This window comes from Ambystoma mexicanum, chromosome 11 (genome assembly GCF_040938575.1).
Source record: "Ambystoma mexicanum isolate Mex_15411 chromosome 11, UKY_AmexF1_1, whole genome shotgun sequence".
Taxonomy (NCBI): Eukaryota; Metazoa; Chordata; class Amphibia; order Caudata; family Ambystomatidae; genus Ambystoma; species Ambystoma mexicanum.
The window spans coordinates 917,882,413-917,897,168 of NC_090934.1; the positions used below are offsets into that span (position 1 = coordinate 917,882,413).

Here is a 14,756-nt window from a genome sequence, read left to right on the forward strand (position 1 = left end):
AAAAAACTGAAAACAAAATATCGAATCACCAAAATCTCGAAAAAAAAAAATCTCGAATTATTTATTTATTTATTTATATGTATTTGTGGGTTCAGGTGAGTATAAAAAAAGGGTAAAATAAAAAAAAAGAAAAAAGGGGGGTTTGGAGGGAACCCCCCCATTTCGAAATAAAAACGTATTACAAAAAAAAATTCGAGATTTTTGTTTTCGAGATTTTGTAATTCGGTTTTTTCACTATAAACCATCCATGTAACATCTGCACAAAGTAGTAGAGGTTCATTTGCAGAAGTCAATGATTGTGACCTTTGTAAGAAGTTGATTGGGTCTGAAAGGAGTAATGGGATGTTCTTCAAGATGGACTCTATTCCAGCCATGAGTGAAATACCAATACTATTCCAGTTTTTGACTAGCCTCAAAGGTCAATGTTGTATTATTTCCATACAACACTGGATGATCAATCTACAATGTAAAATTCTAATGCACAGGAAACAAAGACCATGCTCACTATTAGTCATGTTATACCCACAAGCATATCCACAAAATACAATGAGTAGTTCTTTTTGGAGCTGCTACTGCCCCACCCCCCATGTTCACCCACTCGTGTCCAGGCCAGCCCCTGCCAGTGTCCACTGCCAGAGACACCAGCCCACTCAAGAGTGTCTCAAGGCATATCTTCATTAGTACCGTCCCTGAAAGGTACCACTACCGAGACACCACGCAAGATGCACCACTGCCAAGACGTCGACCATGTCCACACTCGATAAATGCTCCAAGCTGCCCACCAGGCCTTCCACTAACCTCCCCACACTACATTCCCATACTCTAGACTCGAAACACGCTATGCGCAATACCAACTAAGCCACTCGCACTCGGCAATTGAATATTTATTTATAGTACTTATAAGGAGCCACTTGTGAATCACAGTCACTTTGAGGCACTAGGAAAACCCTACCAACAGACAGAAAACAACAGAATGCTGCACCGCTACAGTCGACTTACACATCACATACCACATACCGGCTCCTTTCTATACAACTGTCTCTGTGCTCTTGCCGCATGACACTTAGAAACAGACCACAGCAAAGCTATCTTGCATTTTCCTTTTTTCCCCACTCACCTAGCCCACTCCCTTCTTGTTTAGATCCACCAGAGTACCTGGAGACCGTGCAAATGGCACCAGTGCACAGTATAAAACTCAATAACACGGCAAAGCATAGAATAGCGATATCTGCCAAACATCTGCTTTTCCAAATCCCTACGTCTCTTGGCTCTTATCTATAAGACCTCGGCTCGAAGGAACCCTGAGGTAGCACTTTGAAATCATTATTAGGGTCTTCACCATCCACACCCACAGAAACCTCGGCTCACAGTCATGGTCTACACCTCACCGCCATGTCAGTAGGTTTCACTGTTAGTGAAGCCTGATGAGATCCTTTCTTCTTGATTCTCTCATGTTAAGCAATTGTGGAGGATGCGAGGAAAGTACTGTTGCAATATCCAGGCTTTCATGTGCATCCATGCATCCAGGGGAGGGAGGATAGCTCAGGGGCAACGTGTTTGCCTTGGAAGCAAGACACGTGGCAATGAACACAAAAAATAAATCCACCTTTTTTCAATGATAGAATTACATATTTCCAAACAAATTCAGCAATTTCGATTCATATTGACAGTTTAATTTTATCTGACTGCATTTTAAAAACAGTAACACCCTAAAGAAAACATGCGTGTGAAAAGGTGGATTTTAAAGTATGTGTGATATTATGAGTGAAGTTCCACCTTTTCTTTGATTAGACATTCAAAGCCCACGGCGTTCAATTGATTCATGTCCACAAAGCCACTGGGTATTTGGGCAAACACCGGAAAAATACAGAAATTAATAATATTACAGAGTGTACTGGCTTGAAAGCGATTCAAAGGTGCAGAAAATGAGGTGTGCATTGATTAAAAGACAATTATCTATGAACTCTATGGAGAGAAGACACTCAGAAGGATGGCGAAATAGAAGAGGGGCTGGCATGGAAAGGCAAAGTGACTTTGAGCGAAAAGACAGAACGGTTAGAATCCATAACAAGACCAGAATACATTTCCAAATGCGTAAGAGCTCCCAGGGGGGAGGATACGATGAAGGGGGCGGGACAGGATGTGGATGTGGATGGGCAGCAGGCCAGATGGTCTAACCACTTTCCCTTGTCTCTTAAAATGGCAGGTACTGTTCTTGATGATGTCTCCGGCACCGGGAGCTGCATCCCTGTAGAGGAGTGTCCCTGCAAGATCAACGAGCAGATATACTCCCAGAATGAGACCACAACTAATGAGTGCCAAACCTGGTGAGTCCTGCCTGCCCTCGGCCATCCAAAGAACACAGGCTCATCGCGTGCAAATGAAGTCAACATCAATTCTAATTCTCCTCTACCCTCAGCTAGGCAGCAATTCCCATCTTTCTCAGCTTTGATCCTAAAAGCTTCATATGTTGCACACAGGACGGTGTCTTCTGCCGTGCAGGAGGCAAATTCCCTCACCAAAATGAGGAAGCTCATGCTCACTGTGTGAGTACATAAAAGCTTTTCCTCAACCACAATGGCTATGGGAGCTGCATGGCCAGGCAGCTCCCTGCACATGGCATGGCCTTCAGGGCTAGCAATCACCAGGGACCCTTTATACCAACAGTAGCTTTGCTGTCTGGGAGTTGCATTGTAGCTAGTGACCACAGAAATTGGGTGCACACAAGGTACCTCGGCACAATGAGATGAGTCCACCATGATATGATATGATAAGTTATTTATAACATGCTTAATACCCAGAGGTGTCTAAGTGCGGACCCTCGGATTGAACCCGTGTTGCTCCGTGACATCTTGCTTCCAAGGCGAGTACGCTGCCCCTGACCTATCCTCCTGAGACAAACCCTGCACACACACTGCTCCTAAAAAAGATAAAGGCAACTCTTGAAGCTTTGAGAAACCAAGGATCTTCCCAAAGCCAAGTCTTTTTTTGCCAGGGCATGGGAGTGAATCCAGGTGTGAGCGCCCATTCGGGGAGCATACGAAAACTGTCCTGTTCAAAAAGGAGTTTGAGGCCTAGTACACACAGAATGGCCAAACGCTCTCTCTGGGGAAGATACTTGCTCCAAACTATGCACATGTTGTGGTCTCCATCATTGCTTAACTGTGTGACTCTATTATTTGCTAGTTTAATTCTCAAATGCCCCAAAAGTGCCCTAAAGTCGTTGAAGGGCAGCATAAAGACCACATTTAAATCAAGCCAAAAGACTTGCAAGTACTGGCATGGACTCTCAGTGCTGCACCGGTCAATGTTTCCTTGTTTGTTGAGTCCATCTCTGCAGGGGTCAAGTCGTAAAAATAACAGTGGGGGGACTCATCAACAAATGCAATGGCATAGGTTCTCGCCAGAAATTAGCATATCAAGGTGAAATATGCACATTTCATTCAATTGGCTTTGCATAACCACCTAAATGCACAGGACTAATGGCATTTTCCTTTCATAAAATCAACAGAGAGGATATTTTCCTCTAATAGTTAAACGTTAAAAGGTGTGCATGTTTTAAACTCCAATAACCAATACAAATGTTCTCCCTGGAACATGCAGTACCGAAATAGGACATTTAACCTTTAGTTTCCTATTTGTCATCAGGTTATAAAGTGCAGTGGTGAAGTGTCTGGCCTGCAAACCTGACGACTGCAGGTTTCATCCCTGAGGTCGGCTTTAATTCATAAATTCAAAGAAGACAATCAATGTTTTCTCATTTTAGCTGGGGGGACTCAGTCCACCCTCTGAAAAAAGTGGGTGGACTCCGCCCCCCCGTGTGTACCCTCGACTTCAGCCCTGCATCTCTGCCCGCTACATGGCAATGAGGCAGATCTTCAGACGGCATCTCTGCCCCTTATATCGACATGAGCACAGCTTCACAGAGCGCATCTCTTGGACAGGTGCGAGTGCAGGCCTTTAGAGGACATATTTTCCAATCCGCTCCCAAAGATAAGGTGCCAGCCAATAAGAACGCCAGGAAAGCGGGATGAAACTAACGGTATGAGCCCATGTTCCATCATCAAGCAGGTACCTTTTTCGCTGAGTCTGCCATGTCCCAGAGCAAGGACCCGTTCCCTCCCTTCCTGTATCTCCCTACCCCACCCGTCCACCCATTCCTTACTCGCACACTTACCTTTTCCCCGGCCTTCACTTCCGATTCCCCGCCAGTCCCACAGCCTGGGTCATAGGACTAGATGAAGGGCTCCACCAGTCTTCTGTTTCTGTGCCTGTGGTGCTTTTAGGAGTAATACCCATAATAGTGCATGGTGGGCTGGATCAGCAGTAACGGGACCGGGGCCCAGCATCAAGACCCTCACTACACTCAGGCCTGTAACTTGGGACTGAGCCATTACTGGCCAATCCAGCCCGACACAGCATATATAATTGCTTCATTATATAGCTATGAGTTTCTGTACTAAGTACACACCTCTTCCTTTTATTTAGACATAAGTGAAGGTCTTCAGAAGGCATTCCTGCTCATTATATGCATATAGGTACAGGTCCTCAGAGGTCATCGCTGCCTGTAATTTGAATATGGATACTTAGCCAGTTATATTGACAGGAATAGAGAACTGCACCAACTTCATAAAAATGTGTTCAGCCATATAAGGTAATATTTACCCCTACAAATTCCCTGCTGGTTTGTACCTATTGTGAAGCAATCCCTGTTCTAGGCAGGGGACAAGAAGATGGTGCTTGCCATCTTGGCTAAACGGGAGTAAGGTCCCCTCTGCCTATATACTCAGCGTCAAAGTTGGAGCAAAGGCCTGTGGTGATCTAAGAAAAGATGGCGCCAAGGATCCTGCACCAGCATCTGATCAGCAAAACAAAATAGGTGATGGCTGGAAGGTTTAGAATTAATCTTAATCTCTGGCATTGCTCTGGCAACCCTCCAGACCATCGTTCTTCGCCTGCCAAGCCAATAAAGAAGGGGAAAGACCATATGCAAATTATGCTTGGCCCCACCCTAAAGGGGGCAGTCCAGCCTGAACTGCTAGGTCACATCCCTTCTGCATGAGACCACAAGCAACCGTTGACATGTTTTGGCCTTGTCGGGCCTCATCAGTGAGGAGTAGCTTGGGTATCTAAGCCCAGGAGGCATGGGACATAAATCTGGGCACACCTGTTGCCCTCGGGGTGTCTATAGCAAAACACAAGAGGTGATGGCTGGAAGGTTTAGAATTCATCTTAACCTCTGGCATTACTCTGGACAACACTCCAGGCCATCGTTCTTCACCTGCCAAGCCTTTACAGAAGGGGAAAGACCATGTGCAAATCCGGCTTGGTCCCACCCCAAAAGGCCAGATAACACAGGAACTCACAGCGGACAATGAGTGTGAGTGAACCCCAGCCAGTGGTGTAGCTACATTCCAAATCCATAGAAAAAAAACAAACAATAAAAAACATGGATTTCCACATCACAATAGTGTGGTGTCTGACAGGCACACATCATGTCTCAACCAAGCAAGTATTGGGCAGATAACTGCTTGTCCCCATGAGATACAGGTATTATGAAGCAGAAGCCAGATACTTTCCAACATTTCAGGCAGTATTTTTCCCCTTAAATGCATCATTGAGACCTACCTTCTTCACACATCCAACTCTCTGATTGGATACTCAATCCTTCTGCTTTGTTCCCAGGGTTGAAACACAGTCAGTATGAGGATTTAGCCTGACCTCTCACCTGGTCATTGAATTGCTTTTGCTTTGCCATTGACGTAATTTTCGGCCCATATTTTAAGTTAAGATATATTTTATTTGCAAAGCAATGTACTACTTCATTATTTTAGGGGTGGACGTGTAGGTCTTGTACTCCCACGAGGTTAAATAAGGCTCGAACTTAATTCTTCTGTTAAAGAACGAGGTAGATTCCTAGCTTCTGACAGATGCTTCCCCAAAGAGCACCAGCTCTCATGATCCCTTGTGGCAAGGAAACATAGGAGAAACTTAATTTAAGACAACATAAAATGGCCGCGTGTATGTGGCAGAAGCAGATTCAAGTTCAGTGATTGACAGATGTCCATTCTCCTACTTTCCTGTAGTTTCTCCCACATGTCAATAAAATATTCGGAATATATTTTGCTGTACTAGTTTCCAGGCACTGTGTAGCTCCTTAAAGCTGATACATAGGGTATCTAGCATCAGTGAACATGTACTGGCATGTTCTTTATCTATGGTCATGTAATTCTTATTGAGACGTGCCTGTGCACTGCGGAGTGATAAGGTTGGGTTGTCCCTTTTCTTTTCCCAGTCAATGTCTCATGGGCCAGTGGAAGTGCAGTGATGAAAACTGTCCAGGGAGGTGCTCCATCGACTCAGGGTCAGAGGTCTCCAGCTTTGATAACAAGATTTTTCAATTCCATGGAGTCTGTGAATATGTCCTTCTTTCGGTAAGTACTTGGCAGGCTCTTCAGACTCTCTTGGTTCCTGTAGGCCGTAATGGGTTCACCTAATCGCCAAACAGCAAGGGTAAGGTGCTCTGTGGCCCTCCACATGTTTTGGACTGCAACTCTCATGATCCTTCTCCAAAGAATTTGCTGGCTAGGGCAGATGGTGGATGAATTCCAAAACATCTGGAAGGCAAAATTATACTTGGAGCACTCACTGCTGTTTAATGGCCAGATTACTTAAGAGGATGAAGAGTTGTAGCTTTCCTTCGCTTGCCACTCACCATACATGTAAGTTCTACAGACTATTTCAGAACGTTACAGGCAGCTGGCTCCTCTTAATCCTATAGTGTGTCTTGGTATTTGTAACCATCCTGAAAATCTCACAGGCACGACTGCAAGGGTATACCGTCCTTTGATCGCGGGACTTTTCATCGCAGGGTTTTTACGCAAATTTATTGGGGGGGGGGTTAAAAAATTTTAAAAAATAAAGTGAATGGGGGGTTTGGGGTGGTAAAAAAAAACCCACAAAGAAAAGTCCTGTGATTAAATAACGTAGAACCGCCTGCAAGATGGGAGGGAAAGACGGGGAACGGGTCTTGAGGGGTGAGAGGCAGATGTGTGGATCAGGTATTTTGGGAGGGTAAGCCTCACATGGGTGCATGCAAGTTATATGGTGAGGCAGAGAAGAGAATTACCCAGAAGTAGGGAAAGAGGTGGGCCGAGGAACAAGTCTCAAACCCAAAGGTAGATGCCCTGGAGCAAAGGACCCTCTGCCAGGTCATTGCAAATAGCCCTATTTCATCAATAGAACCCACCTACCAAAACAACGGCTTCCTATCCTGTACCTGCTGGATGGAGAGATTCTATTGGCCGACATGCGCTTAGAGATTCAACTGGGGTTTCTAGTGGCTGCCGTTGCCCATTATCCATGAATACTTACTTTCTAAAGTTGAAAAGTCATGATGGAAGCTTTTCTTTGTTTTCTTCAACTATGCAGAGCCACAAACTTCCACACAATGGAACCCTGCTCGCAAAATTCGAAAGCTGTGGCGTTTCCTCCTCGGAAACCTGTTTGACGAGCCTCACTTATGCAATTTTTGGGGTAAGCATGCACATGGCTGGTATTGCAACAAATATAGGCATTTTAAGTATCTTACATAGTTCCATGTCATGCCTAGAGACCCATCAGGTACTTCCATGTCAGATTTTGCAGCTTCAATGTACTGTCGAAGTACAGGAAACTGGACGGATGGCAAAAAGAGGGGCAGGTCTGGTACTGGACCTTTGATATCACCCACCAGTCCACTGTCCTGTACAGGAGCTTGCTTCCTTCAAAGTCCTAGATCTCACACAATACATGCCACACATTATCTTTCACATATTACTCGGCAGATAAGGCTCCATTCTATCTCATACAGCAGATTCAATTATCTATGTAGATCTTCTTCTTGGAACATGTGAACAAGGGGAATTTACTTTTCACAGGACACTCTCCAGCCAATAGAAACAATTGTACTTTCAAGTCAAGACCATCTGATTGTCAACGCAGAAATCACACCTCTTCCGTACATCACCGGTAAGTATGAGACTGATGGACCAGCGGCCTTTCAAATACTCTGCAGATGCACACTTCAGTCATAGCCTATGGTGGCAGGGCCTTGTCCTTTTTGGGGTGCGGGATTGCCGGACTTATAAATCTGTCACTGTCCTGATGCCGTACTTGATGTACCTCTTCAATAAAACCTGCGCATCCGTTGCCTTTCAGACGGCCTGATTGTGTTCCGAGCATCCTCTACCCACACGGTGCTCTACAGTGACTTTGGGCTGGAGGTGGTGTTGCAGAGGTTTCCCGTGTTCAGCGTCTACTTGACGGTGCAGTCTAGCTACGGTGGTTCCACAAAAGGTAAGACGCCAATGGAGGACATTAGAAAGATGGCATCTTCCAGTTTCCAGTCTAGTCTATGCTGTGCCTATGAGCAAGTCTACTGAGGAAGTTCTCTTGGGTTGTAGTTAGCATGGCTTCATTCAATTTTCTAAGACACTGCACAACATTTTTCTGAAATAGAGGCCTCCTTCTTTTGAGGCGCCTGTTTTAGGTGTTGCGCTTTGATGCAAAGCATACAATAGTCCTGGGGAGAATGTGCGGTTCATCAGGTTAAAAATGTAGACAAAGAGTTGGGGAATTGCTTTTTTTTTTACCAGAGATTAGGATAACTTTTCCTTTTAGACATTCCTGAAATTTGGTCCAAAACTTTGTGAAATTGTTACCCTACAGGTCCCCAAATTAGTGGGAAAATTGTCTAAAAAGTCAATGTTTCTGCTATTTTATTCTTCACAGATTTTCTTTCTCGCGGATTTGTGATTTTGCTCGTGGAACAGGAAGTGACATTGAACACTGTTTTATGTTTTCGTCTGTGTTTTATTAGATATTTTGATGATATCAAACAACTGTGCTAGCTTATTTAGCAACGTCTATTTTAAAGCATCTAATAAGGCCACTGCCGTGCAATTACGCACGCGGAACGCCTCCGGAGGTGAGGAAGCGAAGGCAGAAATATTTTTGGCACCAAACATACAAAGTCAGAATGTCTATAAACGACAAGTGTCACCAAAAATTCCCAGCCCAAGGGTGAAATTAGACTGAGACGTCTGCGTCGTAGCCAGAATTAGTCATCAAAGATCATGGCATGCCATTGCATCCCAAATTACAGCAAGAACTTTTTATTTAACATATAAAACATTCACTAAGTCTCTACATAACTTCTATAACTTATAAATTGCAATTTCAACTTTTGTAAAACACCTAAAAACGTTTAACTTCTAAAAAAGCAACCCTTTTAGCTAAAAAGAAAAGTATCGATAATCTTGTAATAGTAGTGATTCTTTGTTAGATGCTTGTGGGTATTAAAACATGTTCTTCTATGTGGAAAATGCCCTTCATGACATAACAGCACAGCAGATTTTGCCATGCGCATCCCTTCTGGAGGGAGCGCGTGACAGGTAGTTTGGCAAATTCAGATCCTAGCCCTCAACGCCCCTTACAATGCTCTGCTCTGTACACGAGGGGATTCTAGAAGAGGGGCTATGGGAAGACCAGGGGCCTAGATCTCGAAATAAAATGGCAGCACCCAGGGTGGGGGCATGGGTGGCTGGGGGGAACGCGGGCGGACACTGGCAGTTTCTGCCTGCGACTCCCGCCTCCTCAGGAACTGAGGGCCTTTCCTCAGGTGCGAAACACTGATCTTTGCATCTGCTAGAGGTTGGGTGATTACGGCCTTACCGTGGAATAGCCATTTTTACTAACCAGTCTGCCTTGCAGCAAACATAGAGTTCGTAGTGCCTATGCACTGGTGCCATGAATGTAAAGTCTACAAGAGGTCTAGACCCTGCCCCCGGTCTACTGACGTTTAGGACAATGTACAAGCAGGAAGTGATCGTGCAGTTACATTCCATGCAGCAATCATTGCAGAATATCCCAGTGTAGTTGGGTATTTCTTAGTCAGCTGTGTAAGCAAAGTATAATTATTCATTCATTAATTGGCTTTAAAAGGTTTGTCTGAGATGGTGAATTCCTGTCGCATGCACTGTGGATCGGTGCTTTATTTGTACATAAAAGGGAAATATTGCTTTCTTTTTAGTTAGTTGTTCTGTGTGTGTGGAGGGGGGGTTATCTAAGTCACTTCATCAACCATTTATTTCCATTTTACAGATTATATTTTTCAGTAATAAATTGTATATGTTATCATTTATACTCCTCTTGTTAATTACATGCATAAGAATATAGAAAGTTAGGTTGCTATATATCTAAAAATGTATTTGTTTTTGAATTGTACTGTAATGCTAAATACATTGCTGCGTAATAAAAAAAAAAAAAAAAAATTATTTATTCTTATTCTATATGCAGTGTATATAGCCTGTCAACAGCATGACCCACTAAGTATACTTTCGTGCTCTGAAACACCTGTGTATGAGCGCGATATAAATAAAATATCAATTCAATTCAATTCAATACTTCCGCTGATGGGGGTGAGCATGCAGCTCCACTGTGGGGGACATACTTTGCACTGCAGTTGCAGTGCACCCCTGGTGCAGTTCTGCGCACTGAACGTGTAGCTGTTGGGTAGGTGCTGTTGGACTTCATTGATAACTGATATATCAATGATGCATCTGATGGGGGACAGTGCAGGGTGGATCAGAAGTTCAAATCCCCCCAGAAATGGCAGACCCTTTCATTCTTCCGCTCGCCGTTAACATGAGCATAGTTACGACGTTTTGGAGCTCTGTACATGCGTGGTACGTGTAATCCACTGTGCTGATCATTCTTTCGGATGTATTTACTCGTATCACGAAGGCCCCCCTAGAATCCCGTCCCCTAATGTGTTCTTTGTGTGTCCAGGCCTGTGTGGTAATTTCAACAAGGATACAAACGATGACTTCATGTCCAGTTCTGGGATCCCCGAAGGGTCCGTCACGGTCTTCGTCGACTCCTGGAGAGCAAGCCCCAACCCTCATCTCTGCACTGCTGCCCGGAATAAAGACATCAACCCTTGTTCCATGAGTGTGTCCAACGGTAAGCAATGGGACTGGGCAACAGGGATGACCATGCCCGTCTAATGTGGGCAAGGTAGGCGGCAGCCCTATTCTGATAACTAAGGCAATGGGGAGTAGTGCAGAGGTCTTCTGGAGAGCGGGCAGTGACCTCATGGTGAACAAAGGAGACCTGCTGGCTGGAATGGGGACGCCCAACGCTGAACGATGAGGTGGTCAGATGCTGAAATGTGGGGCAGCGTAACTGGGAGCAGGTGGATGTGGCAGTGTTAGGCAATGGTGCCCATTATGATGGATAGGATGGTGTAACGGTGAGCAGCCAAGGGGTCTTTTTGTGATCGATGTGGCAGATGACTGGCGAGAAACAGGTGGCCTACTGTTGTGAAAGTGGGCTGTCTTTAGGTGCATAGTACCAGGGTCTTATGGTTAACAAATAAGTGGAATCATTTAAAAGAAATACAGTGGTATCGTTTTCCACTTTGTGACTAGTTATATGATTCTGTATATGTTCCAAGATAGATTCACAATTCAATACCTACACTTTACCAATACAAGAGGTGACAGCCCTGAAGTAGTACTTAGATAGCATTTGAAAATGTCTGAAATGGCCATGCTGGAATACACATGAAATGCATAATTATGTCAACTGGCAGTGGAGCCCGAGCTTTGTTGTAAAGGTACCAACATTGTGGGTGACCTTCCTTCTTCAGTTTGCTTCATACCAAGTCTTTGATTTTCTAGTTGGCAACATAAATATATCAAACTGAATACAAAAATAATTGGGACCAATAGTAGCCCAGTACTTACCATGTGTATGAGATGTATATAGGTTGAATCGCCATAGGAAGCAAGGGAGCAATGTACAAAACAGGGGGAGAGTACAGAGAAAGAGAGGGGACGAGAGTGTTAACAAGGTGATTAGGGATTCAATGGGTGACAGTGTGTTCCTGGAACAGCCGGGTCTATAGTTCCTTCATGAGATGCAAGCGAGAGAGGGCCAATCTGATAGACCACTCTCTGTTATTCCAGAGTCTGGGAGAATTGCTGGAAGAAGCCCGACGTCTGCTTCTTCAGTTCTCAAATCGCCTAGATCCTACTTTGGTCACGCTGCAGTTTCCGCTGCTGCAGCAGAATATGGGTGGAGGTCTTATGCGGAGCAACGCCTTGGGGAAGTTCTATGGTGGAGGATCGGGGGATGATGACGACTACAATGAAGGCCTAATGGTTGGCATTATGGCAGCCAGGTCTATTGTAATCCAAATGTGTGCAAAAGAAGCATATTGATACGAAACATCTAAATATGGTCAAATCAATAGGTGGTTTAACTGAGAAAAATATGGTACTCTATTAGTGAGAAAAATTGTGAACTAGATGTGAGCAATATGACAGATATATTGTGAAACTCTAAGGAGCCATCCAACAAAAAGAGTTTACTTTAAGGCAGTGTTTGCAACCTTTGTCTCGCCAGATGTTTTGTACTACAACGGTAAGAAAACCTAGCCAGCATAGTCAATGGAAAGGGATCATGAAAGTAGTAGTCCAATGTATTTAGTGAGCGGAAGCTTGCAGACCTCTGCTCTAAGCAAACAGTGGTGTGACCCAAAGTAGTCACCCAAGTAGCAGTCCAATGCATTTAGAGAGCGGCATCTTGTAGACCTCTGCTCTAAACAAACAGCCACGTGACCCAAAGTAGTCACCCAAGTAATAGCCCAATGCATTTAGGGAGCGGCAGCTTGCAGACATCTGCTCTAAGCAAACAGCCACGTGACTCAAAGTAATCACCCAAGAAGTAGTCCAATGAATTTAGTGAGCCGCAGCTTGAAGGCCTCTGCTCTAAGGAAACAGCGACGTGACCCAAAGTAGTCAGCCAAGTAGTAGTCCAATGTATTTAGAGAGCGGCAGCTTGCAGACCTCTGCTCTAAGCAAACAGCCACGTGACTCAAAGTAATCACCCAAGAAGTAGTCCAATGCATTTAGAGAGCGGCAGGTTGCAGACCTCTGCTCTAAGCAAACAGCGACGTGACCCAAAGCAGGAAATTCCCCTTTAGGCCACCAAAACTTTCCATTATAAAACATGCAGCGGGTCAAGACATTACTCAAAGAAGGCGGTAAATATAGACCATCCAGGAGGTGGTCTATACTTTGCACAACTCTGCCCACCCATTCTACACTCACATAAATGTGTTGTGTTTTTGAGGAAAGCCCCGGAAAGCCGTACCAGAGTAGCGTAGTGTAGCTCTGTATCCCGGAACACTGTGCCTGCGTCTGTGGGGCTCTAGTGAGACCGCCACACTTTCCTGGTGCACAGGCAATTCTGCAAAGCAGTTGCGGGTGCACTGAAATCACACTCAGACGGAATGAAATGTTAGAAAGTTATGGTGCGGTAAGTGGCCAGGGCCGGCCTTAGGGACAGCAGCGCCCTGGGCGAATTGGCGTTCTCCCCTCGCGCGCCCCTGGTCAACAGGGGGCGGGGCAGAGGGGAGCGGGGCCAGGATGTGGCACTTTATTTTTCTTCTTTTTTTTAACCTCCTCGCTCCGGAGGTAATGATCTGAATAGGGTGCATCAGCACCCTATTGGTGTAGATGCGCTCCACTGCCACAGGCTCATTTAATAACAATGAGGCGCCTTTCATGCCTTCTGCCACTATGCCAGCTCGGGAGAACACAGGATTGATAAAATGATACAAATGCACACAACCCAGGGAATCTACGTTAGGGTTCCTTTTACACTTGGGCCTACTCGAGCATGATTGAATTCTGTGTTTCTTTTCCCAGAACTCTGTGCGGAAACGCACTGCTCAGAGCTGCTCAGAGCACCCGGAGTCTTCGCGGTGTGTCACAGCATGGTGGACCCTGAGCCATATTACAAGGTATGTAAGGCAAGCAGCAATCCTTGCCCAATGCTGGTTGTGCCACATGGCCGGTGGGGAAGGATGACTAAAATCCAGTGAAAGCCGCCTGCAGTAGTAACGGCCTGCCTGTTTTCTCTGTAGCCACAAGAGGCAGCAGAGTGCAAGGCCTGCAGTTTAGGTACTCTGGGCAAACAAGGAAGGGACGGTGCGACAATGAGCCCTTTTAATCCAGAACTTGTGGTCTAACTTCACCTGGCGCTTTGACTATTGGAAGAGAGCATCCAGTCATGATTTGTTCCATGGCGACTCTACAAGACATTAAGGACCTGATTCGCCGAACGTTTTCGAATGGGGTTTTACCATTATGAAACGCTTCTGTGAATTAGGCCCTTAGTATGTACTGTTTTATATTATGTTATGTTCAAGTTATTAGCTAAATTCCAACGCAGATTTTAGCCAATAGGAGCTGCCCTATAACCCAATGCAGGGGTTTGCAACCTTTGGCTCTTCAAATGTTTTGGACTGCAACTCCTATCAGCCCTAGATATCCCAGCCAATGTTGGGGGATCATGGGAGTTGTAGTCCAAAACATCTGGAGAGCCACAGGTTGAAGACGACTTACCTACTGTCTCCTCGCTTTGGCTGCTTAGTGTTAGGCAGTGAACTACTGAATGCTGGGCCCACAAGCCCCTTATCCAGATCACGGGAAGTGAAATCTAGGCCTTACCATCCTCTACAATGGACAAGGCCAAAGGTGATTTATTTCATAGTCGTAGGCAAACCCCAGTGCTATTATGACTCACAGCAACAACTGATGTTGGTTCTGCATCCAGAGGGCAGTGGATGCTGGTGGACTTCACCCCAACCCGAGAGGTAATTAGACAGGTGCCCAACGGCAAGGGCAGCATGGTCGTTTGCTGGA

The 14,756-nt window shown here is 45.1% G+C and overlaps 1 protein-coding gene across 1 annotated transcript in view; it reads left to right on the top strand.

The window, feature by feature from the left end:
* Nucleotides 1-3,908: 3,908 nt before the first annotated feature.
* The window catches only part of LOC138505070 (mucin-6), a 58,114-nt gene continuing 47,266 nt past the window's right edge, over nucleotides 3,909-14,756 (top strand). The window contains exons 1-5 of the mRNA XM_069625393.1: nucleotides 3,909-3,944; nucleotides 7,920-8,010; nucleotides 8,200-8,337; nucleotides 10,831-11,004; nucleotides 13,758-13,852. Of these exons, the coding sequence (XP_069481494.1) occupies nucleotides 3,909-3,944; nucleotides 7,920-8,010; nucleotides 8,200-8,337; nucleotides 10,831-11,004; nucleotides 13,758-13,852 (534 nt within the window). The remainder of the gene's footprint in view (nucleotides 3,945-7,919; nucleotides 8,011-8,199; nucleotides 8,338-10,830; nucleotides 11,005-13,757; nucleotides 13,853-14,756) is intronic.